The sequence below is a fragment of the Rattus rattus genome, chromosome 11 (assembly GCF_011064425.1).
Source record: "Rattus rattus isolate New Zealand chromosome 11, Rrattus_CSIRO_v1, whole genome shotgun sequence".
Lineage (NCBI taxonomy): Eukaryota > Metazoa > Chordata > Mammalia > Rodentia > Muridae > Rattus > Rattus rattus.
The window spans coordinates 71,219,866-71,241,891 of NC_046164.1; the positions used below are offsets into that span (position 1 = coordinate 71,219,866).

Sequence of the window (22,026 nt, forward strand, 5' to 3'; positions counted from 1 at the left end):
AGGTTTGTTATGTAGGATAGCTGTAAAATGGCAGGTTTTTAATTTTTTTTCCTGTTATTGTACCTCTGTTGGTAGTTGTCCCTGTGTTATAGGGAAGAATTTGACTTATTTTGACTGAATATTGATTCATTCAGGTAGATTTGGGAATTCTGCTTCATTCTGTGGGTTGGATAAAAAAAAAATCTTTTTTTTTTTTTTTTTTTTAAACTTGCATTATACTTTTGTGGCTTTTCTATGTTGATGTGTGTGTTTTGTGTGATGAGGTTACAACAAGGCGTGTGAGGACTGGAGAGAAGGCTGGGGGGTTAAGAACGTGGCTGCAGCTGGGCGGTGGTGGCAGCCGTGCAGTGGAGGCAGCCGTGCAGTGGAGGCAGCCGTGCAGTGGAGGCTGCCGTGCAGTGGAGGCAGCCGTGCAGTGGAGGCTGCCGTGCAGTGGAGGCTGCCGTGCAGTGGAGGCAGCCGTGCAGTGGAGGCAGCCGTGCAGTGGAGGCAGCCGTGCAGTGGAGGCAGCCGTGCAGTGGAGGCTGCAGCACACGCCTTTATCCCAGCCCTTGGGTGGAAGAGACAGGTTGGGTCTCCGTGAGTTGGAGCCACTGTGGTCCACAGATTTGAGCTCCAGGACAGCCAGGGCTACATAGAGAAACCTGTCTCAGACCAGTGGCCCCTATTCCAGAGGAACTGGGTTCAATTCCCTGTGCTCGCATGACCTCTAACAGCTGTAACTCCAGGTCCAGGGGATCTGATAGTTTCTGGTCTCAGTGGACACTGCATGCAGGCAAAACATCCTCACACATACAATCAAATTAAATCTTAAAAAGGCACAATGAGGTGTTTGAGGGTCTCTTTGGTGGCATGTGGGCCAGGAGGGGCCACTTGCTGTCATTACTCTTCCTGGCAGAAGACCCTACTCAGAGGTTGCGGTTTGGGGGCTTTCAGTTTAGGTGAGCAGTGAGGCCAGGCTGCCCGTGGCCCTGCGTCCCAACTGGCTCTGCCAAGCTTATGGATGACCAGTACTTCTCCCATGACATGGCTCATTTGGATTTAGGTCCTTCTATTTGAAAGAAAGAAAAGCAGACAGGCTGGCTGCTGCCCCTCTCTGGTGTAAGTTGGATATGGTGTTCACTGTGCTGGGGTTGTGTTTACTAAATGCTTTTGCCTTTAGGCATGGTGGGTGGGATTTCAGGTCAGATGGACTAAACAGGAATAGTACATGAGTGGTGTGTTATCCTCCTGGCCGAGAACGGCCCCATGTTGATGGCATCTCTTATTGAACTGAGCTCACATATGTGCTGGGTACCTGCTCCTGCATCCACTAATGGAAACTCATGCCAGGCTCTAAGCTAGCCAGTGTGTGCTCAGTATGCTGTTGGTGACATGTGGCCCTGATCCCCGTGCTTGCTACATGCCAGCCTTGCCCTGTTCAGTCACACGCTGGCTTTTGAGCCTCATGTTTCAAAGTCACAGGAAGTATTTGTTGTTTCTTTTTTTTTTTAAATGATTTATTTATTGTTGTATGAGTACACTGTAGCTGTCTTCAAACACACCAGAAGAGGGCATCGGATCTCATTACAGATGGTTGTGAGCCACCATGTGGTTGCTGGGAATTGAACTCCGGACCTCTGGAAGAGCAGTTGGTTCTATTAATGGATGAGCTATCTCTCCAGCCTGTATTTGTTGTTTCTGTTGACAGAATGTATGTATTTTCAAGAATGAAAAGTTGGTGTTTGACCTTATTTGAGATCTTTTTAATATCTGTAAAAATATCCCTATGATTTTCTTCTTCTGTTACAGAGCCCTAGGCTTGGGTGCATTTTGTTTGCCAGCATAACCCCTACCAGGCTTGTGATGTTTCTTCTAACAGGTGTGGGTGTTGTGGGTCATACCCAATGATCTTGGGGCAAACACTCCCAGGGTTGCTCTCCTTTGGAGAGCCTTACTGGGCCAGGTCTTCTTTTTGCATTCTAAGCAAATGCTCAACACCGAGCTCCACTTCCGGCTCTATGTGTTGTTATCCCAGTTTGCCATGTTTTCCCACCCTGTGTTTTGGGTACTTTTTCTTTCTGATCTGGTAGCCCTTGGCTGCTCACACACCTGCAGTGAGACACTGCACGTGCTCCCTCCACGTGCACAGTAGGATGACAGCTGCAGAGGGTACTTCTTGCACGGTCTTAGATGCTTACTTCCAGGACTGAAAAGCTAAGAGCCACTGGCCTCCCTTTTGCTATCCTGGTCCCTTGCCTCAGGCTGGACCTGGTGTAGTAGAGTTCTGTGCTTGCCTCTGGCACCCCACCCTTCATCTTTTGTAAAGAGAATCCCAGTTTCAAGGGCTGGAGTTAGGGGGCAGTTTGGTCAACTGCAAGAGCTAGCTGGCCTCTGTGGTATGGGGCCCAGTAACTTACCGCTGGTGCTCTCACTGGATATAGCTGTTGTTTCTCTTCTCATGTTCATTGCCCTGTAGGGACAGAGCCTGCCACTTGCTGCTTCAGGAGAGGCCTCAGAGGCTGGTTCTAATAAGCACCTTACTGGTCTTCTCTAGAGCCGTGCTTCTCACCTTGCTGATGCCGTGACCCATTACAATTCCTTTTTTTTAAAAAAATTTTCAAGATTTATTTTATTTATGAGTACACCATTGCCGTCTCCAGACACACCAGAAGAAAGCATCGGATGCCATTACAGGTGGTTGTGAGCCACCATGTGGTTGCTGGGAATTGAACTCAGGACCTTTGGAAAAGCAATCAGTGCTCTTAACCACTGAGCCATCTCTCCAGCTCCCATTACAATTCCTTATGTTGTGGTGACCCCCAACCATAACATTATTTTCATTGCTACTTCGTAACTAATTTTGCTACTGTTGTGATTAATAATGTAAATTTCTGTGTTTTCTGATGGTTTTAGGTGACCCCCATGAAAAGGTTGTTCGACCTCAAAGGGGTTGTGAACCACAAAATGAGAACCACTACTCTAGAAGATATTACTAGAGGTTTCAGGAAGGAACATAGGTATCTTGGAATTAGGAAGGCATTTGTCAAGGAGGGATATTAGGAACATTTTATTTTACACAGGATGTTGTATATATAGAAATATGGACTGAAGTGAATAGTCATGTGGCAATTTCTCTTTACAGCGACAAAGGCCTGAAGAGTCTGCAAATGGGTCGGCATCTTTAAGTCAGAGCTATAACCTTGAGCTTTGGCTCAGACCTGATGGCTTGAGCCTGCTGATGTCCAGGCTTCTGGAAATCCAGTGCCCATAGATGTGGGCTAAGGAAGAGCCCCGACCATGGTCACTCTCATCACGGAGAAGCTGCAGAACCAGAGTTTGGATGACCTTACCCGCAGGGCCTGTGAGGCTGTCCCGGTGAGTCAGCTTGGGGGTCAGAGCCGTAGGCGGGAAGAGCACTCTGTAGTGTGGAGGGTGGAGGCAGAGCTGAGCTGGGGGCACTGGACAGAAGCCAGTGTCTGTAATGATCATCACCAAACCAAATCAACGTCTAATACAAAGCTGACCTACACAGACTTCTGTGGCCTGCTTACCAGGTCGGCCACAGTAAGCAAGCCATCCTGTGATCCTGCTACCCCTTTCCAGGAACTGGGCTCAAGATTTCAACACAGATACGTTCACCTGCTTTAGCTTTAGGGGGTGGGTCTTTTTATTCTTTATTCTTACTGAACCAATTATTTATTTATTTTGTTAATTTATAATTAGTTTATTGGGTATATTGTTATGAGACAGGGTTTACAGTGTAACCATGGCTGGTGTGGAACTAACCGTGCAGACCAGACTGGACTTGAACTCACAGAGATCCACCTGCCTCTGCCTCCTGAGTGCTGGGGATATAGGCGTGTGCTGTCACATCGGTGGTTACCTGTTTTTAATGTTTAATATTTGTAACTTGTACTTCTCACCAGATTCACTTTAATGTTTTGTCTCTGTGCCATGAGTTGAAGCTAACACAGATACACTCTGAGTGCTGCTAGGGTTTCCAGAAACAAGCAGAGAAACCACGCAGACAGCTGGGACACTTTCTTAAGGTCTTGTGTGATGATGTTGCCCAAGCTGGGCAGTGTTCATGCCCACACTGCAGGCACAAGTCATTCTATATTTGGGTGTTTTTTCTTCCCAATACATTTTTCATAAAATTTACTCTTAGAAAAGTAGACTTACTTTTTCAAGCTATCCTAAACATAACTAACAGTTTTCCTGGTTTTTCCTGAGACAAGGCTTCTTTGCGCAGCCTTGGCTGTTCTAGAGCTCGCTCTATAGACCAGACTGGCCTTGAATTCCTGCCTCTGCTTCCTGAGTGCTGGGATTAAAGGTGTGTGTCACCACCATCCAGTGACAGTTTTCTAATAACAAAACTGAATATCAGTTTTTTTTTTTTTTTTTTTTTTTTTTTTTTTTTTTTTTTCGGAGTTGGGGACCGAACTCAGGGCCTTGCGCTTCCTAGGCAAGCGCTCTACCACTGAGCTAAATCCCCAACCAGAATATCAGTTTTAAAAGTAAAATTTCAAAGAATATTCCTTCTTTAAAAGGGGAACAAGAATACCCTTGGCAGGGAAGAGAGAGGCAAAGATTAAAACAGAGACTGAAGGGACACCCATTCAGAGCCTGCCCCACATGTGGCCCATATATATACAGCCACCCAATTAGACAAGATGGATGAAGCAAAGAAGTGCAGAAGTGTAGATCGCTCCTGAGAGACACAGCCAGAATACAGCAAATACAGAGGCGAATGCCAGCAGCAAACCACTGAACTGAGAATAGGACCCTTGTTGAAGGAATCAGAGAAAGAACTGGAGAGCTTGAAGGGGCTCGAGACCCCACATGTACAACAATGCCAAGCAACCAGAGCTTCCAGGGACTAAGCCACTACCTAAAGACTATACATGGACTGACCCTGGGCTCTGACCTCATAGGTAGCAATGAATATCCTAGTAAGAGCACCAGTGGAAGGGGAAGCCCTGGGTCCTGCTAAGACTGAACCCCCAGTGAACCAGACTGTTGGGGGAGGCGGCAATGGGGGGGGTGAGGAGGGAACACCCATAAGGAAGGGGGGAGGGGATGTTTGCCCGGAAACCGGGAAAGGGAATAACACTCGAAATGTATATAAGAAATATTCAAGTTAATAAAAAAAAAAAAATTTCAAAGAATTAAATTTTAATAAAACTGAAAGTCATTAAACATTCTGTGCCTCCATTGCTATGGCCGTGATGCTAGTCTGGCAGTTTGTGCCGCCAGCTCGAGCCCCACGTGCTGGATGGGTACAGCTTGTAGTGGCAACAGTTCTCGTACTTGGGCTCCCAGAATGGTTCAGCTTTTGAATCCCAAGGCAGCTGAGCTAGAGCATTCCTTATGCAAGGACCTCCCCCAGTCTTGGGGCTTTGCTGGGGACAGGGGCTGATGTCTGACATCGTGGACTCTCATTATGGCCTCACGATGTGTGTCTGGTCCTGTGCCTCTGTCCTTCTCTAAGCCAGTGTCCTCTAGTCCCCCCTGATTCAGCAGGGCTAGCTCTTCCAATCTCTGCTTCTGTGTGGACTTTATGTGGTCACATGGGCTCCTCTCTTCCCAACTTTCACACCCGGAACCTGAGACACCCAGTTTTTCCTAGTTTGCCTTTTTGTATTTGAAGGCTAGTGAACAGTACAGCTGTTTCAGAAAGACCTGGAACAATTCTCACTGCTACCTCAGGGATGGAGTGGCACAGGTGGTTTATGGTCATAGATGGAGGATTGGTGAATACAGTGGACTCGTGTATCGATGGAGTGCCAGAGCCACAGCGAGGCTCTGTGGGATGAGTTGGAGTGTACGCTGAAGGTGGAGGGAGTTGGGGGCAACAAGGAAGGAGCAATTGACAGGTAGTGGGGCCCAGAGTATTTTCAGACAGGAGGGGACATTGTGAGCTTGGGACCTGGAGTTTACGTGTGCGTCCCAGTTGTGCATTGAGGCGTCTGATGCAGTTGGAAAAGTGTTTCTAAACTCCAGAGAGGCAGGGGGAGAGGAGCCAGTGTAGCCGGAGCATGTGGGCAGTGAGGTGTGGGAAGCGCTTTCCTGGCTGAGGACTTCGTGGTGTCACAGGTCATGGGCTATGTCGGTTGGCTTTTGTCAGCTTCACATAGCCTGGACATATCTTGGAGGAAGTCATCTTAATGGAGAAAATGAAGTTATAGGCATTTGTTCTGACAGTCGACGGGAAGGGCACAGCTCAGTAGGGGTAGTTCTGTCCTGTAAGACAGCGGCTAAACAAGCTGTGCACAACAAGCCAGTAAGCAGCATTCCTCTGTGGCTTCTGCTTTAGTTCCTGCCTCTAGGTTTCTGCCCTGACTGAATTCTTGCCTTGGTTTCTCTCCGTGGACCGTGACTCAGGATGTGTAAGCCATCAAACCCTTTCTTCCCCAGGTTGCTTCTAGTCATGGCATTTTGTCACAGCAGAGACCCCAAGACACATGCCTTGGTCCTGGAGTTGACTCTTAGGTACCAAAGGCTTGAAGCAGAAGGACCATGATTCAGATGAGGGTAGAAGTCCCCTCTAGCTGTGGGAGAGGCCAAGGGAAGCAGAGAGAGACGCAGCCAAGACCACCGTTAGTGTTGGTCCAGGAAAGAATAAAAGGCTAAGTTAGATGCCAGTGGAAGAGGAGAGAGGACCCTGCGAGATGGCTGAGCGGGGACAAGGCACGGAGCATGCTACTCTCTAGATGGTTGTAGCACAGCTGATTGGTGCCTGTGTGTTCCCCAGCCATGTCTGTCCTAAGACTCTGCTGTCTCAGCACATCTACTTTCTTATCTCCTACGGAGGGTCAGCAGTTGCCGCCATGTCTCAAGGCCCTAGGATGTGGTACGACATAGAGAAAGCCTTGCAAATGCACTCAGCGCTCTGCTCTCTTGTGCTACACCCACTGTCCTGAGTATGTGTGCCTGTGTCCTTGGGCTGGTCACCTGCTCATCTCATCTCTCACCCAGCCAAAGCCTTGTAGATACCTGCTGTGAAGTGTCTGTCTGTGCTGTGCCAGTGCTGTCCAGTCCTTGAACGTGTGATATACTCAGTACATGTTGTTAGATATAGGGCCACAGCTCCTCAAATTTTCTAGGAGCCATTTCTGTTGGCGAAGAAAAGCCTGGAGCCTGTTGTGTTCTCATGGTGGATGCATTCTTTTTTTAAAGATTTATTTATTTTATATAAGTACACTGTAGCTGTCTTCAGACACACCAGAAGAGGGCATCAGATCCCATTACAGAAGGTTGCGAGCCACCATGTGGTTGCTGGGATTTGAACTCAGGACCTCTGGAAGAGCAGTCGGTGCTTTTAACCACTAAGCCATCTCTCCAGCGCAGTGGATGTACTGTTACGCACACTAGGGATTTAGGCCTAGGGGAGCAGGGATGTTAAAACAGTGCAGGTGCTTACTTGCTCTCGGGAAGTGGTTGGACCTCAGCAGGAGGATTGCAGGCAGGAGTGGCTGTTGGCCTGATGGAAAACCAATATTCTGGCCCACAGCTGGGGCACTTGCAGGTCTTCGAAAGGTGTGGGCAGCTCACTGAGTATGCCCGGCGGGCGGGTGGTGTAAGAGCTCCTAAGCGTGTGCAGTGTCTGTAAAGCAGCTTTCTCTTCCCATCGAGCCTGAAGTTGTCCAGTGCCCACAGAGCCCAAGCTGGTGGTGTTTACCACCCCGATTCAGCCGTTAGGGGAAGCATAGTCCACTGCAGAGGAAGACCTGCATGTTTGTAGGCAGCCTGCATGCTTTTAAGGGCTGCCCTTTTCTGAGTCTCAAACCCAACTTTTAATTTGCTCTTGTTTCTTTGTTCGTTTGTTCGTTCGTTCGTTCGTTCATTCATTCATTCATTCATTCATTCATTCATTCATTCATTTTCTGTAATGGAGTTACCTGGCTTTGAACTTGCTATGTAGCCAAACTCTGGTCCTTCTGTTTCCATCTGTGGAGTCCCAGGTGATGGATTACAGGCATGTGCCACTCTACTTATCTTGTTTATTGATTGGTTGGTTGGTTGAACAGGGTCTTGCTGAGTAGCTCAAGTTAGTCTGTAGAACTTGGAGTATTCCTCTCTCTGGCCTCTTTGAATGTTGGGATTATAAATGTATACCAGACACCTGGCTTTCTCTGTAGGAAGCAACAGTAGTTCCCCAGCATTTCCGGTGCAGTTGCTATGGCATTTCCTGCTAAGTTCTGAGACTGCCAGTAGCTTCTCTGCCTTCCTGGAGGCGGGTTACCCTGCTGTCTGGTCTTGCCAGGACTGACCACCAGACTAGGGCTTGGGTCCTGTACATGGACTGTCACGAGCTAAAGGGCTCTTTGGTTTTGGCTCAGCCTTTTTTCTTCTTCTAATTTTTATTTTCCGTGCATGAGTATTTTGCCTGAATGTATGAGCACCGTGTACCTGGTGCTCAAGGAGGCCAGGAGAGGGCTCCGGAGCCCCTGGACACGTGGTGCTGGGAATTGAACTGGGATCTTCTGAACCATCAGCCGATGCTCGGAACTGCTGACCCATCTGTCCAGCCCTCAGGTCTTTCTGAGAAGTAACTGTGGTGAGGTTTGGAAGACCGTTAGCCCAGATCATCCAAAGCAAAGGCCAGAGCTCAAGAGCGACACGAGGACAGCTGCAGTGGCTCAGGATGATGTCCGTTTGTTTAGCCAGATTTTGTTAGGTTTAAAAAAAACTTGTTCTGGCCAGTAACATGGCTCAGTGGGTAAAGGCATTTGTTGCCAAGCCTGACAGCTTGTGTTTGGTCACATGGTGGAAGGAAATAACTGATTCCCATAAGTTGTTTCTCGTTTTAACATGTTCACTATAACATATGCACAACCCACTCCTCTGTACCACCCCACACAAAACAAATGCTTTTTTTTAAATGTTAATTATTTTTAAGAAAAGTATTTTCCAGAGATCAGTGCTTTCAATTTTAAACACCAGTGGCGGTGTTAGGGAGAAATAGCATTACTGTGGTAAACTCTTGAGTTTTCACCTGAGTACTGAGACTTCTCTTTTGTCACTTTTAGTATTCTGCTGAGAAACTGGACAAAAGTGGCCATTTGTTCCCTTTGGAGATTGGCGGTAAGTGTCTCAGAAGCCCAGGGAGGGTCTTACAAGGCTGGAGTGGCGGATGATGGAGCACGGTGTCATTGGGCCTCTGGCCAGGGGCTCTTGGAGCTGGACTGAGTGAGATAGTCAGAGAAGGTTCAGGGAGGCCTTTGTGTGACCGACATGCGGGGCAGGAAGAGCTGAGCCACACCCTCCCTGCTCACAGCCAGGAGTCAGAACTGCTCTCTGAGCAGGACGAGCCAGGGCCAAGGCTCGGAGGAGCCTCTGCTTTTGTTGCTGGTAGTGATGTGGGGGAGCTGAGGACTGTGCACCTTCTGTGTGAGACAGGGGTCTACTGTGTGGCTTCCTTCACCTGTCAGAGAAAGGGTGGCCAGGGGGTGTGTGGTTCTGGCTGCCGTTCTACGGTACACCCTGGCTGAATGAGTGCCCCTACTCACTTCCTGACACATTGCTCTCCTCTCTAGCAGTTAGACAGGATAGTGGTCCCTAAGTGTGGGGATAAATCCAAACAAAGACCCTGGGGTGGGGCTCACCCTGTGTTGATCTTGACAGTTGGAACGAGCACCTTACATGGTAGAGCCAGGTCAGGCTCGCCTTGTTCACTACCAGATTTCTAAAGTATTGCCAACTTTTTCACAAACGGAAGTGAGAGGCGAGGTCTCCATCTGGTTCCCACCTCACCTGGCCTGCACCTTCTCTCTCACTTGACTTGGCTCCTCCAGTCTGGCTTGCATAGGAGGCCACATTAAGTACCTCAGTCCCTGCTCAGAGTTCTAAGGGCTCGTTTGCATTCCCTTCCTCCCTGCTCCCCTCAGTCTCTTGTCTTATCTTCTTGCTATCTCAGGTCACCCCAGGGCCTATGATGTATCTTTCCCCAGAGGTGACCTTGGCTGTTTCCTATTGGTCTCTGTGGTTTGTACTCCAGTGTTTCTTACCTTGTTGGTGGTTGGAGGCAGCAGGGAGAAGCTGAGTGACCTGTTGGATGCCCTCCCATTAAGAGTGTCAGAGCATCTTCTGGTTAGGTCATGGGATATTTGAGCTTTACAGCTGGGCTGACTGCATTTGAAGTCACCCACATACCCCTTATGCTGCTCTCCTGTGATGTCTCGGGCACATGGTTTTACAGGATGACCAGCCACCAAGGCACATTGCCAGCACCCTGCTGGAGGATCAAAGAAGTAGAGGGTTGAGGATGTCAGGGAGGTCTCTGTCCCAGTCCACTGTCCAGCAGGCAGATGTCCAAGCCACGTCTTGTTTTGTTTTGTTTGAGACCAGAATTTGCTGCGTATCCCAGATACAAAGTAAAACTCAAGGGCTCATTAATCCTGCAGTTGCCTCACAGGTACTGGGATCACAGGGGCGAGCCTCTACCCAGGTTCAGCTGGATCCTCTATCTGCAAGAAGGTTTGAGACTGGCTGTCTCCTTGGCTCGTTAAGAAATGAGGCTGGGGCTGGAGAGATGGCTCAGTGGTTAGGAGCACTGACTGCTCTTCCAGAGGTCCTGAGTTCAATTCCTAGCAACCATATGGTGGATCACAACTATCTGTAAAGAGATCTGATGCCCTCTTCTGGTGTATCTGAAGACAGCTACAGTGTACTTATACATAATAAATAAATAAATATTAGAAAGGAAGAAAGAAAGAAAGAAAGAAAGAAAGAAAGAAAGAAAGAAGCGAGGCTGTTTCCAGGAAATAGCTTTGGCTCTTGACTGGCAAAGGTCTGTCTGTCTTTAGAGCGTTATGATGGCACAGTGTATTGATGAAATGGGATGAGATCAGAACCAGATTGTTTTCAGGAAGTAGGTGGAGAGACAGCTCTTTATGACCATGTGAAGCCAGGTTTGGTGGTGCAGGCCTTTAATCCCAGAACTCAAGAGGCAGAAGCAGGTGGATCTATAACTTGAAGGTTAGCCTGGTCTACAGAGTGAGCGCCATGACAACCAGGGCTACATGGAGAAACTCTGTCTCAGAAAAGAAAAAACAACAGAAAGGACCAGGTGAAGCCTGGCCACTGAGATGCCAGTGGCCCATGTGAGCAGCGGCCCATGTGGGCAGATATGTCCGTGGGCCTGGGAAGGGAGGCAGCAGGGTGGTTCCCTATGTTCACCTGTGTCTTTCCACACCTTTGTGTTTCCTTAGTGGATAAAAGTCCCTGGAAGGCCTCACATGGAGGATGGCCCTTTCGAAGCCGGGCAGCCTCAGGCCCCTTCTCAGTGGGCCCACATGGTGTGTCTCACACCGAAGGTCTCAAGTGGCAGCTGGAATCCCCAGGGCCCATGGCTGTGGGCCGCTTCCTGGACCTCCGTGAGAGCACAGGGCCACCCGCAGCTCCACCAACCAAGCGACACTGCCGGTCCCTGTCAGAGCCAGAGGAGCTGGCTCGATGCCGTTCCCCATGGCGCCCTGGTAGCTCCAAGGTGTGGACTCCCATCTCTAAGAGGAGATGCAACAGTGGCGGGAGTGCCACGCTGCAGTGCTGCAGCGGTCTCGGCAACCCTGCTCTGCAGGGCAGTCTAGCCCCCGGCCTACCCAGGAAGCCTGTGTCACCCACCGGCCCTACCTCACCGATGACGCCCCGGCCAGCTTCAGCCAGCAGTGGCTTTGTGGATGGCAGTGAGGGCAGTACGAGCTCAGGTCCACCCTGGCTTTCTACAGGACCCTGCCCGTTTTCCTCCAGGCGCCGACTGTCCCTCTCACAAGAGCACCTTGTAGATGCAGGTGCCTGCCTGCCTTCCGCCAGCAGCACCCCCACTTCCACACCTGAGCTAGGCCGGCACCATGGCCTGCTCCGGTGCCGCTCACAGCCTTGTGTGTTGGATGGGAGGAGGGTCCGGCGCAAGCGGAGACGGGAGGAGGATGCCAGGTGGACGCGCCCATCCTTGGACTTTCTGAAAATGACTCGGGTGAGGCCACATCTTTGTTCTTGGGAGCTTAGGAAGCCTATGGTTTGCCTTCTGGTTGGTCTTGGAGTGAGGTTGGTTGTTGCCAGCAGTCCTGTAATCTTACTGACTAGTTTCTTCTGAGCCTAGCGGCCATCGGGTACCTGGGTGTGCAAGCTCTCACACCCTGACACTCCTGGCACATCCTGGAGGTGTTTGGTTTTGAGGGAACGTTTTAGCTGGCATAGTAGACCACTGTGTCTGGCAATACCACTGCCTCTCATGTGAATCCCAGAGAGGTGCTGACAGTAGTGGGAGAGAACAATGAGAAAGGCCTCACTGTGGCTGAGTGTGTCCCCTCTGATGCATCTGGAGCCTGGGCACGGTTTCTCAGCTCCTCTGTGAGAGCTGGAGTAGGGCCCAGCAACTCTGCTCCCCTCTGGGTTATTAGGGAGGTACAGAAGTAATAGACCCCTCATGCTTTTTTCTCAGAGCCAGGGCCTCACTATGGAGTCTTGACTGGTTTGGAACTCATATAGACCAGACTGGCCTGGCCTTAAAGTCAAGGATTTGCCTGCATCTGCCTCCTGGATGTTGGGATTAAGTCATGGCACCCTGGTAATTCAGGAACTAAGACTGTGGGTATTGGGGAGGCAGTGTTGTCCCTCTTCTCTGGGTGACTGTCATGGCAGTTTCCAGACTCCCCGTTGTCCATCCCTGTCCCTGGGGCTTTCGGCCTGACTTGTCTCCTGTCGGCATTACTGTGGATGATGTCAGACTCAGCGCTGTGGGTGGGGCCGGGGCCGTCCTGAGCAGAGCTGCTTTAGTGTGCAGACTGGGGACAGTGCAGATAGGTCAGCCTCTGCCACTGGGTTCGGTAGAAGCCTGTCTGGCAGTCCCAGTCTTGTGGGAGGTAGCCTGACTCTGCTGATGCCTGTGCATCCCGCTGATGCGACTGTCGACTCTGTCTGACAGGTTTTCCAGAAGCTTCTTGCTTGCAGCTGTGAGGTTGAAAGCGCATTCTTTCTGGTATGACTGTAGAGGGCTGATAGAAAGGAAGTGGTGGTGCTTTTAGTGTGGTGTTGACTGTTGGGAAGTTAGCAACAAGTTCTGGATACCCAGGCTTTCCCTGCTAGGCAGTGCTGTGGGTGTGGCTTGGACAGGAGGACAGCAGCATAGGACGAGCTGTCAGCAGAGAAGTCCTTGACTTGGGTGCCTTCTGCGGAGGGGGATAGCTCGTCACACAGAGGGCTGATGGCCAAGGGCTGATGGTCTGGAGATGCTGTGAACACTCTGGGTCCTTAGGAGGTAGAGGAAAGCAAATCTGGCCAGGTGGTGCTGGTGCGCGACATCATAGATGGCTCAGTGTGGAACTGTGGTGCCTGAGGGGCCCCACCGCATCTCTGCTCCATTCTCAGTCCTCCTCCTGAGCAATGGCTGTCACTTGGGTGTTCTCCCTCCCTTCCCTGGTTGTCTGCCTCAGGACTCAAATGTCCTCTGTTCCTGACATGGACACTGTTCTTGTCAGCCTCCACTTAGCCCCCACATCACATCGTAACCTAAACTCAAAGGTCAGGATTACGTATGGTCAGCTGTTACTGGCTGACCGGGGAGCCCAGTTGATCTGGAAGCCTGAGCTGTGCTGTCTCTCCATCCCTTCAGGTCATGGGACAGGAAGCTCAGCCGGACGCTCTGGTCATACTTGGCTGCAGGATCTGCTTCCTGGCTCCCTCCTGTGGCTCCTGATCATTGGCATTTATGGAACACATTAATGCTCTTTATCTATCCAGAGTGGGTGATCTGAAGAGCTGGCGAGGAGACACTGCAGTGTCTTTTGGGACCTAGTTTCTGTGAGTGCCTTTCATGTAGTCCACACGCAGCACACTGACCTGCTTAAAGGACCACCTTGTAGTGGCTGCGGTAAGCCCTGCGAACGGAGCAGGCACTGGCTGAAGCAGCTGGAATTATGCCGGCAGATGGTGTTGTAGGGACAGGGCCAGTAGGGAAGGAGGCAGGTGAGAATAGCATTATGGCTTTTGTGCATATGCATTTATTCTTATTTCTGTTTGTATTTATGTGTGGATATGGGTGTTCATGTGAATGGTGCATGTGCAATCCAGAGGTCAACCTTGGTAATATCATCTACTTCATTTTTTTGTTTTTGTTTTTTGTTTGAGATGGGGTTTCTCCGTGTATCCCTGGCTGTCCTGGAACTTACTGTGTAGACCAGGCTGGCCTTGAACTCACAGAGATCTACCACCTCTGCCTCCAAAGTGCTGGGATCAAAGGCCCTTGCCTGACACCATACCTGCCTTCCAGACCATTTTTTGAGATTATAATTACATCATTCCTTATTCCTTCAAACTCTCCCCATATACCCCTCCTTGCTCTAGTTTAAATTCTTGACTTCTTTTTGTTATGTGCATATATGTATATGCACACATATTCCTGTAGGTTTTTCTTTTTAAAGATTTATTTACTATATATGAGTACACTGTAGCTATCTTCAGACACACCAGAAGAGGATATCGGATCCCATTACAGATGGTTGTGAGCCACCATGTGGTTGCTGGGATTTGAACTCAGGACCTCTGGAAGAGCAGTCAGTGCTCCTAACCACTGAGCCATCTCTCCAGCCCTTCCTGTAGTTCTTTGTGTAGGCTTGAGGCCTCGTGGTCTTTGCCTGCTCCACTCTGGCATGCTGTCCCTGTTAGCTCGTGTCTAGGCAGTCATGTGGGTGAGACTTTATGCCTTCTGACATAGTAGAAAACACAGTCTAGCAAACTTGCCCATCCTTTGTCTCTTACAATCTTTCTGCTCCATCTTCCACAGTGTTCCCTGAGTGAGCCTTACGTGAGGGATTGTTTTGTAAGTGTGTCCATTGGGCTGGGCTCCACAACTCTGTATTTTTTTTTTCTTTTTTTTCGGAGCTGGGGACCGAACCCAGCCTAGCAAGCGCTCTACCACTGAGCTAAATCCCCAACCCCTCACAACTCTGTATTTTTGATTGGTTGTGATTCCCCATCTTTTGTAGAGAAGTTTCTTGAATGAGGGGCGAGGACTACACTTAGCTGTGGGCATAAGTGCAAATATTTATGATACAGTTGGGGATTATGCTAATTTAGTAACCACTTTTTTCTTTTTAATTGAAACAAGGTTTTTCATTTTCTCTGTGGGACCTGGGCTCACTGGTTTGACCAGGCCAAGTGACCAGAGGCCCAGGGATCCTCTGTGCCCCCAGTGCTGGGATTACAAGCATGTATCATCATAGACATGTTTCTTTTACATTAGGTACTGGATGCCAAACTCAGGCCCTCATACCCGTGTGGCAAGTGTTTTACCGAAGAAGACATCTTCCCAGCCCCCAAGCATTCTTAAGTACCTCCCTCAAAATGACTTTAAACTTTTGTCTAGAATTTGATCGATTAAGATGTCTTGGGCGGAGTCAGTGCGCTGTTCATTAGGCCTGAAACTCTGCTCTCTGCTTGACAGGCACATGCTGTTTCTGACATCGCCATCCTCAGTGCAGACTCTGGGCAGTGCAGCCAGCAGCGCAGCGGCGCAGGCCTGTGCTTTTGTATTGTTGAAGCTTCGTGATCTTTCAAATAAAATAACATCTGAGACCACTAAAAAACAAAGTAATGAATGTTTGTGCCTCCCTCCCCAGTGACGAGTGACACTTTACAGTGCTTTCTTTAGTTGCCTTTTTAATAAGCAGAGTGGCTGGGACCTCACAGGGCCAAACCCTGCGCATAGCATGGGTCACCGAGTGTAGGCATCTTTGACAGCTGTGGGGTACCACAGGGGCATGCTCAGTCATCCCTACCCTCTGACTATAGCACTGTTAGAGCTAGAGGCCCTCTGTGAACATCGAGAGCAGGGCTTCCTCTCCCTCACAAGTCTGATTGACTCACAGGCAGAGGAGCCAGCAGCCAGGCTGCCTTCAGATCTGCCACCCATGGGTGACCATGCCCACCCCCACACTTCCCTCACCTGTCTGTGTGAACCTGCCTCATCATAAGTGGCGCCACATTTCTCCTTGCCCTAGCCTCTCTGCTCCCTCTCTGTCCCTGTCAGCTAATGGTCCCCACATCCCCCATTCTTGCCCTCTAGTGTTGACTTCAGGATCGTGGGCTAGGTTTTTGTTGTTTGTTTCACGGTTTAAGATTGTTTAGACTGTGTGGTGGTGCAGTTCAATCCCAGCACTTAGGAGGCAGAGGCAGGTGAATCTGAATTCCAGGCCAGCTTGGTCTGCATAGTGAGTTCCAGGCAGCCAGGGTTGGTTATGTAGGGAGAGACCCTGTGTCAAAAGCCAAGGTGGAGGTGGGGAGATGAGTTGTAAGGCATTTCACGTTCTGTAGAGTGAGGTTTCTGAGGGACACCATGGCACCAGTGTGTTAGGTTCATGAAGCAGCAGCTCGCTGCAGGCCCAACCCTGCATGTGAGGCCCAAGTACCCACCTCCTCCCCTGCCTTTCTTTGCTCATCGCTGCTGGTCTCTCGTGGCTACATCTGACCCGTGTATGGCTACCTGATGCTGTTACCTTGTTCTGAAACAGCTGTCCCACCCAGGAAAGTCCTGTCCCATCGTCTTCCTGCAATAGCCGGTGCTGACTTGTGTACTGTGGCTGTGGTTGTGGCTAGGGTACCAGGCCTGCCTTTCCCCAGTCTTGTGGAGCACGGTCTCCAGGGGGGCAGTTTTCCTGTGTACCTAGAGTGGAGTACTACCCTTACCTCCCCTCAGGCCGCTCTTCCGTCTCCTGAGACCGTGACCAACCTTGTGTTTCTCTTGGAGTAACACTTGCCTGGTGGCTGAGCATCTACTTCTGGGACGGCCCTTTTGAGTTTCTGGTTTGTTGGCTCTGTTCCGCCCTGTCTCTGTTGCCAGGGTTTTATTCAGTGGTGCTGAGGTGCTGGGGCCTCCCGAGCCCTTCCTGCTCATGGCTGTCGGCTGGTGTCACTCTGCTGTTCAGTGATTACTTTGGAGGGCCATCATGTCTTACCCCTGTGGACACTGCACCTTGTTGGGAGAGGACGGACATCTGGGGTGGGGGTGGGGCTCCTCTCCTTACAGCTGGCTTCCTCCATGCTTACTGTGGCATGCCTTCAGATGCCTTCAGATGCCTCTAGTGTCCCCAGTGTTTGGCAGTGCCCACCGTTTGCTCCTGTCGGACGGACACAAGAGTCTACCCCATCTTTGAGATTTGTGGTGTAGACTGGTGTTGGGATTCCTGTGTTTCTGGGAAGACTGTTAGTCTCTGCCTGGAGAATGGAGTCTTTAGAGCTGGCCTCTGTGTTTGGGGTACAGATGTTTTCACTTCACTTTTTTTTTTTTTTAAAAAGATTTATTTATTTTATATATAGGAGTACACTGTAGCTGTCTTCACCGGAAGAGGGCATCGGATCTCATTACAGTTGGTTGTGAGCCACCATGTGGTTGCTGGGAATTGAACTCAGGACCTCTGAAAGAGCAGGCAGTGCTCTTAACCGCTGAGCCAACTCTCCAGCCCCCTTCACTTCACTTTTAAGGTGTTCTTAAAGCCTTATCCATTTTTGAAATTCTTTTCTGAGAGCAGACCTCTCTTCTTGGACAGAGGTGGGGGCGGACTCTGTAGGGTGTCTTTGTCATCTGCCAGGGCATGGATGCTCCATGGATCCCTCAGGCCTCCGTAACTTGGGACCAGGCGATCTTTCCCTCCCTGACACTGAGGAAGGCCCTCTTGGATGTGCTCAGATGTCTATTGATGTTTCTTGGCCAACCTGGGGTCTTGGCCGGGCACAGACACACACATGGCTCGGCTCTAGGCATGGCTTACTGCACCTGGCTCAGACTCCGGCTCTACTCGGGTTTGGAGCAGCCTTGCTGGCAGGAGCAGAGCTCGTGAACACAGACTTAGTGTCTGTATTTGCCAGGCGGCTTTCTCAACACAGAGAGGAAAGCTCTTGGATGCCTGTGGCAGCAGTGTCAGGATAGCTTGTAGGATGCTGGTGTTTTAGAATCCCCCTGGCTTCATTGTGGTGAGGAGGTTTGCAGTGGTAACTGGATTCAGCAGAATATGTCTGTTTCACTCAGCTTGGAAGATTTCTGGCATGGACAGCACCCTGGCTGGCCGGCCTGTCTGCCTGCCTTCCTTCCTTTGTTTTTGTGGCAATAGTGCTAGTGCCTCCCTTGAGACATGGTGTCAGGTCAAGTCATGATAGGTGTGGGCTGATTGACGGTTTTCTCAGGGATGGTAGTTTTGTGTCGGGCTCTTTGCTGGGTAGCAGTTATTTCTCTGCATAGAGGAGACGGACAGAGGCTGCTGCTTGCTATTGAGCTGACCCAGAGGGCACTGGAGTCCAGCAGTGTTTTCTCACACATGTCAGACCATGCGGAGTCCTGAGGTGAAGGCAGGCTTCTGACTGCAGACCCAGGTATGGTTGGGACTACTGGTGCATGCCTAGGGTGTGCTGTCCTGCATTTGGATGTCCCACAGTCCAGCAGGGCCACAAAAAATAAGCTGCAGGCAGAGTCTTCCAGCTGGTACAGTGACAGTCAAATTCATCTTGGTTTGAGCAAAAAATAAATTATTCCTTTTTATTTTGGGACCAGAACCTAGCTGCTTGTGTCTTTAAGGATTTGCCTTTGGAATATTGCTGCTCACATTGGCTTGCTGGGTTTGCTTTGTGTTTCTGAGACCGGGTTTCTATGTGCACCCTCCCAGGTAGCCTAGAAGTTGAGCGCCGCACTGCTCTCCTGAGCACTAGACGACAGCCGCGTGCATAGCCGAGTGCCATGTGCCTCGCAGAGTCACTGTCCATAGTTGAATAAAACCAAAACAGTGCAGTTTGTCCTGTTGAGACAGCTAATTCCCGTACAAACACAGCTCTGAGGAAGACTGTGTTCTCCCTTGGCTTACGTGCTTATACTCATTTGTGATGGGCCTGTTTCCAGGGATCTTCTAGTCAAAAAGTAGATTTTTGCTAAGAGTGGTAGCACGTGTCTGAAACTCCAGCAGTCAGAAAGTAGGAGGAGGAAGATCAGAAGTTCAAGGCCAAGCTGAGCTACATAGCAAGTTTAAAGCCACCCTGGACTACTTTGTCTGTCTTTACTCCAGATGAATTTGGGATTGGGTGGTGGTGGTGGTGGTGGTGATGGTGGTGGTGGTGGTGATGGTGGTTGCTGTTGTGGTTGTTGTTGTTGTTTTGTATCACTGATTAGCTAATGTTCTGAAGGCCAGGGTGACCTGATGGTCCATGTCCTGGCATCTGTGCTACTTTCCCGGTACCAGTGTACCTCCTAGAGTCCCCGTATAGTAGCACATGGAAGAGGGCTGTTTAAAGGAGCCTGGTGGATATTGTGAGGACTTAGACAGGGCTGCGTGAAAGGGACTGAGCACTGCAGGAGGGGACACAAGGTCATACCAGGGACGTGGCAGTGAAACAAGGCCCAGCCATGTCAAAGGCAGGTATGTGTAGCTCTAACATATGCATTCCAGGACATGGGTGAGTTCCAAGAGACATGCGCAGTAGTCTGAGGTCATGGGGCAAGTGGACCATGCCACCAGACAGAAGAACTGGTAAGGTTAAGTGAGCCCAAACTCCGTGGACCTCAGGATTGAGAATGGTAGGAGTGGGGCCAACTCCCTGCCTAATTCTACCTGCCCTGGATCATGCAACCATGCACCTCACTGAGAGGGCCGTGACAGTCAGGTATTTAATCCCTGACTCACCCCGAGTTAGGTGTGTGCATTCACATTTGCCATTGAGTAAAGCAGTTTGGACAAGCCAGGACAGTCTCATCATCAAGGATCAGAGCAATGGGTCGGCCTCCTAAGGAACAGCACCCGAGTCTCCCAGAGAAGCCAGCTGTCTTACAGCCCTTACATAGTCTCGCCACTCACTCGGAATCAAACTGGGTTCCACTCCCCACCTTCCACTTCCTGCCTGGCTCATGGATGCTCCAAGGGGAAGTGTGGACCAGGACCCCCACCCCTTCCCAACTCACCTGGGTACACAGGAGACTGGGAACCACAGCAGTTGTTCCAGACTCCACTGTTTCCCACTTGGGAAAACTCCGACTGCATTTTGCCTCCCCTGAGTGGTGTGTAGGCAACATTCCAGGCACCCCAGCCACAGGCAGAATGCAGCCCTCTGAGTAGGCAAGTCTTTTTCAATCGAGCGAGCTCTGGTTTGGAGCAGAGACTGGTAGTTGAGTTCACAGAGGGCATGCAGACAGCACAGCCTCTCAGCTGGCTCTTATGGCTCTGTGCCTTGGGTATGCCTTGGATAGTATATGCTCGAGGCAGTCCAAGATGCTGGCAAGGCTCAGAGTGCATACCTGGACAAGGGTCATTAGAGGCCCCTTGTGTGTTTTTCACTTAGAGGTTTTAGGATGAGAAGGCTCTCCACATATTGTATTTGAGAAGATGAGAGTGGACGGTGGGAAGCAGGGTCGAGGCAGTTAGGTTAGGGATTGAGGAATGAATCTGTGTGTATGTGGGTCTGATAAGTAACAGCTGGCTAACCTGACCTGAAACCTGTTTTGAACACTGGGGGTGTTGGAGATGGGGTACATGAGGAGAGGATTCCTGGATAGTCTGTCTACCAAGAGAAAGGCAGGCTCTGAGATGCAGCCTCTCTGAGGTCTCTGGTGTCTGGGGCTTCCCAGGTAGGTGTTAGGCACTTACATACTTGGTGTCTCTGGTCTTGGTGGGTCCATGCCAGGCTTCCCAGAAACAGCCCAGCAGGCACTGTGGGAGCTCTGTGGCCCTGGTTTCTGACGAGGCCAGGAGTGAGATGAGCAGAGTCCAGGAAACAGCTCTCGGGCTGTGAGTGGTACTTGGTGACTGGGATGGGCTAGACATCGTTGTAGGCAGGCACATATCTTGCATATCACCTCCCAGAAATGCCTTCAGCCCATTTTTTTCTATTGCAGACTTTAAAAAACTCAAAGAGCCTTTGTTCCCTGGACTATGAAGATGATGAGGATGACACCCAGGCGAAGACGGTTGTGTCCTCTCCGTGTAACTCGCAGGGCCTCGTGGGCATCATCACTCCCAGCTCTAGCCCAAGGATTCCCAGGCCTGGCCCTGCCAGCCCCAGTGTCTGGGCTTCAGGGGAGCCAGAGGCTAGCACGGGTGAAGGTGGGAGCAGTGGGGAACCCAGTGACTGGGACAGTGCAGGAGAGGAGGGCATTTTCCCGCTGGACCACGGCGACCTGGACTTGGAGCAGATTGAGAACAACTGATTTTGGCTGAGCAGTGGCTGCTGTCTGTCACCTTGGTGCCTGACCAGTGGAAAGAACTTGTGTGTTATTTTGAAAATTGAGGTGTAATTTTGATTCAGTTTTTCCTAAAGAAGTATTTTGCATTTTTATGGCTTCTACAGTTTGGGAGAGCATCTCTATTTTGAAATGGGTTTTCAGAGGGCATTCTATTAAACATGGTTCTACATACATTCTCCTTTTGTCAGAAGCCTGCTGTGAAAACCGAGTGTGATTTGCTAGACAACCTTGAGGCTGATGGTCTGCAGGCTCCTGGGGAGGGAGCACAGCCTGAGAGCTTGGGGAGTTCTGCATACTTGGCCTTGCAAGCTGCTGGCTGGAACCACAACACCCACCGCTTTCTGATGGTGAAGTGCTGGCTGGGTTGGGCTGAGTCTTGAGGCTGCTCTTCTGTAGCCTGGTGGCTTTAGGCTTCTGGGGCATGAAGTGGCCATTATCAGTCCCCAGGAGTGATGCTTCTAGCAGCATGGCTAGCACCTCTCCAGGGATTTAATCCCTAGGATGCCCACTGAGGGAACAACACCATTATGAGAAAGGGCTTTGTGACATCACAGGGAAGGATCATCTCTGGAGACATTTTCGTTTTTACTCTTTCAAGAAAATTTATGAAAGGTGACTGGCGTTAGTCCTGCTTCTCTCTCAGATGATCTGGGGCATGCATCAAGTTATGTGGAGATTGGCTTTCAGGGTCTCTTTCCCTTTCTCCTGTGACTGAACCAATGTTCTGCCAGCAGCCCCCACCCCCATCAGCAGACAGCAGATCCACATGAGTCTGTGTTCAGTGGTTCTTGTCTGACACATGGACTTGCACAGCTGTGACGTGACCT

General features: G+C 50.2%; 1 protein-coding gene across 2 annotated transcripts; it reads left to right on the top strand.

Moving 5' to 3' along the window:
- Positions 1-2,900: 2,900 nt before the first annotated feature.
- On the top strand, positions 2,901-21,372 carry Fam53a (family with sequence similarity 53 member A). 2 transcript variants are annotated; one of them, XM_032916442.1, is made up of 4 exons: positions 2,901-3,357; positions 9,015-9,069; positions 11,196-11,959; positions 20,852-21,372. In XM_032916442.1, exons 1-4 carry the CDS (start codon positions 3,280-3,282, stop codon positions 21,161-21,163), a joined length of 1,209 nt encoding a protein of 402 aa, XP_032772333.1. In that variant the 5' UTR covers positions 2,901-3,279; the 3' UTR covers positions 21,164-21,372. The 2 variants fall into 2 exon arrangements, with proteins under 2 accessions (XP_032772333.1, XP_032772334.1); XM_032916443.1 differs by lacking the exon at positions 9,015-9,069 and having other exon boundaries at positions 2,904-3,357.
- Positions 21,373-22,026: the final 654 nt, after the last annotated feature.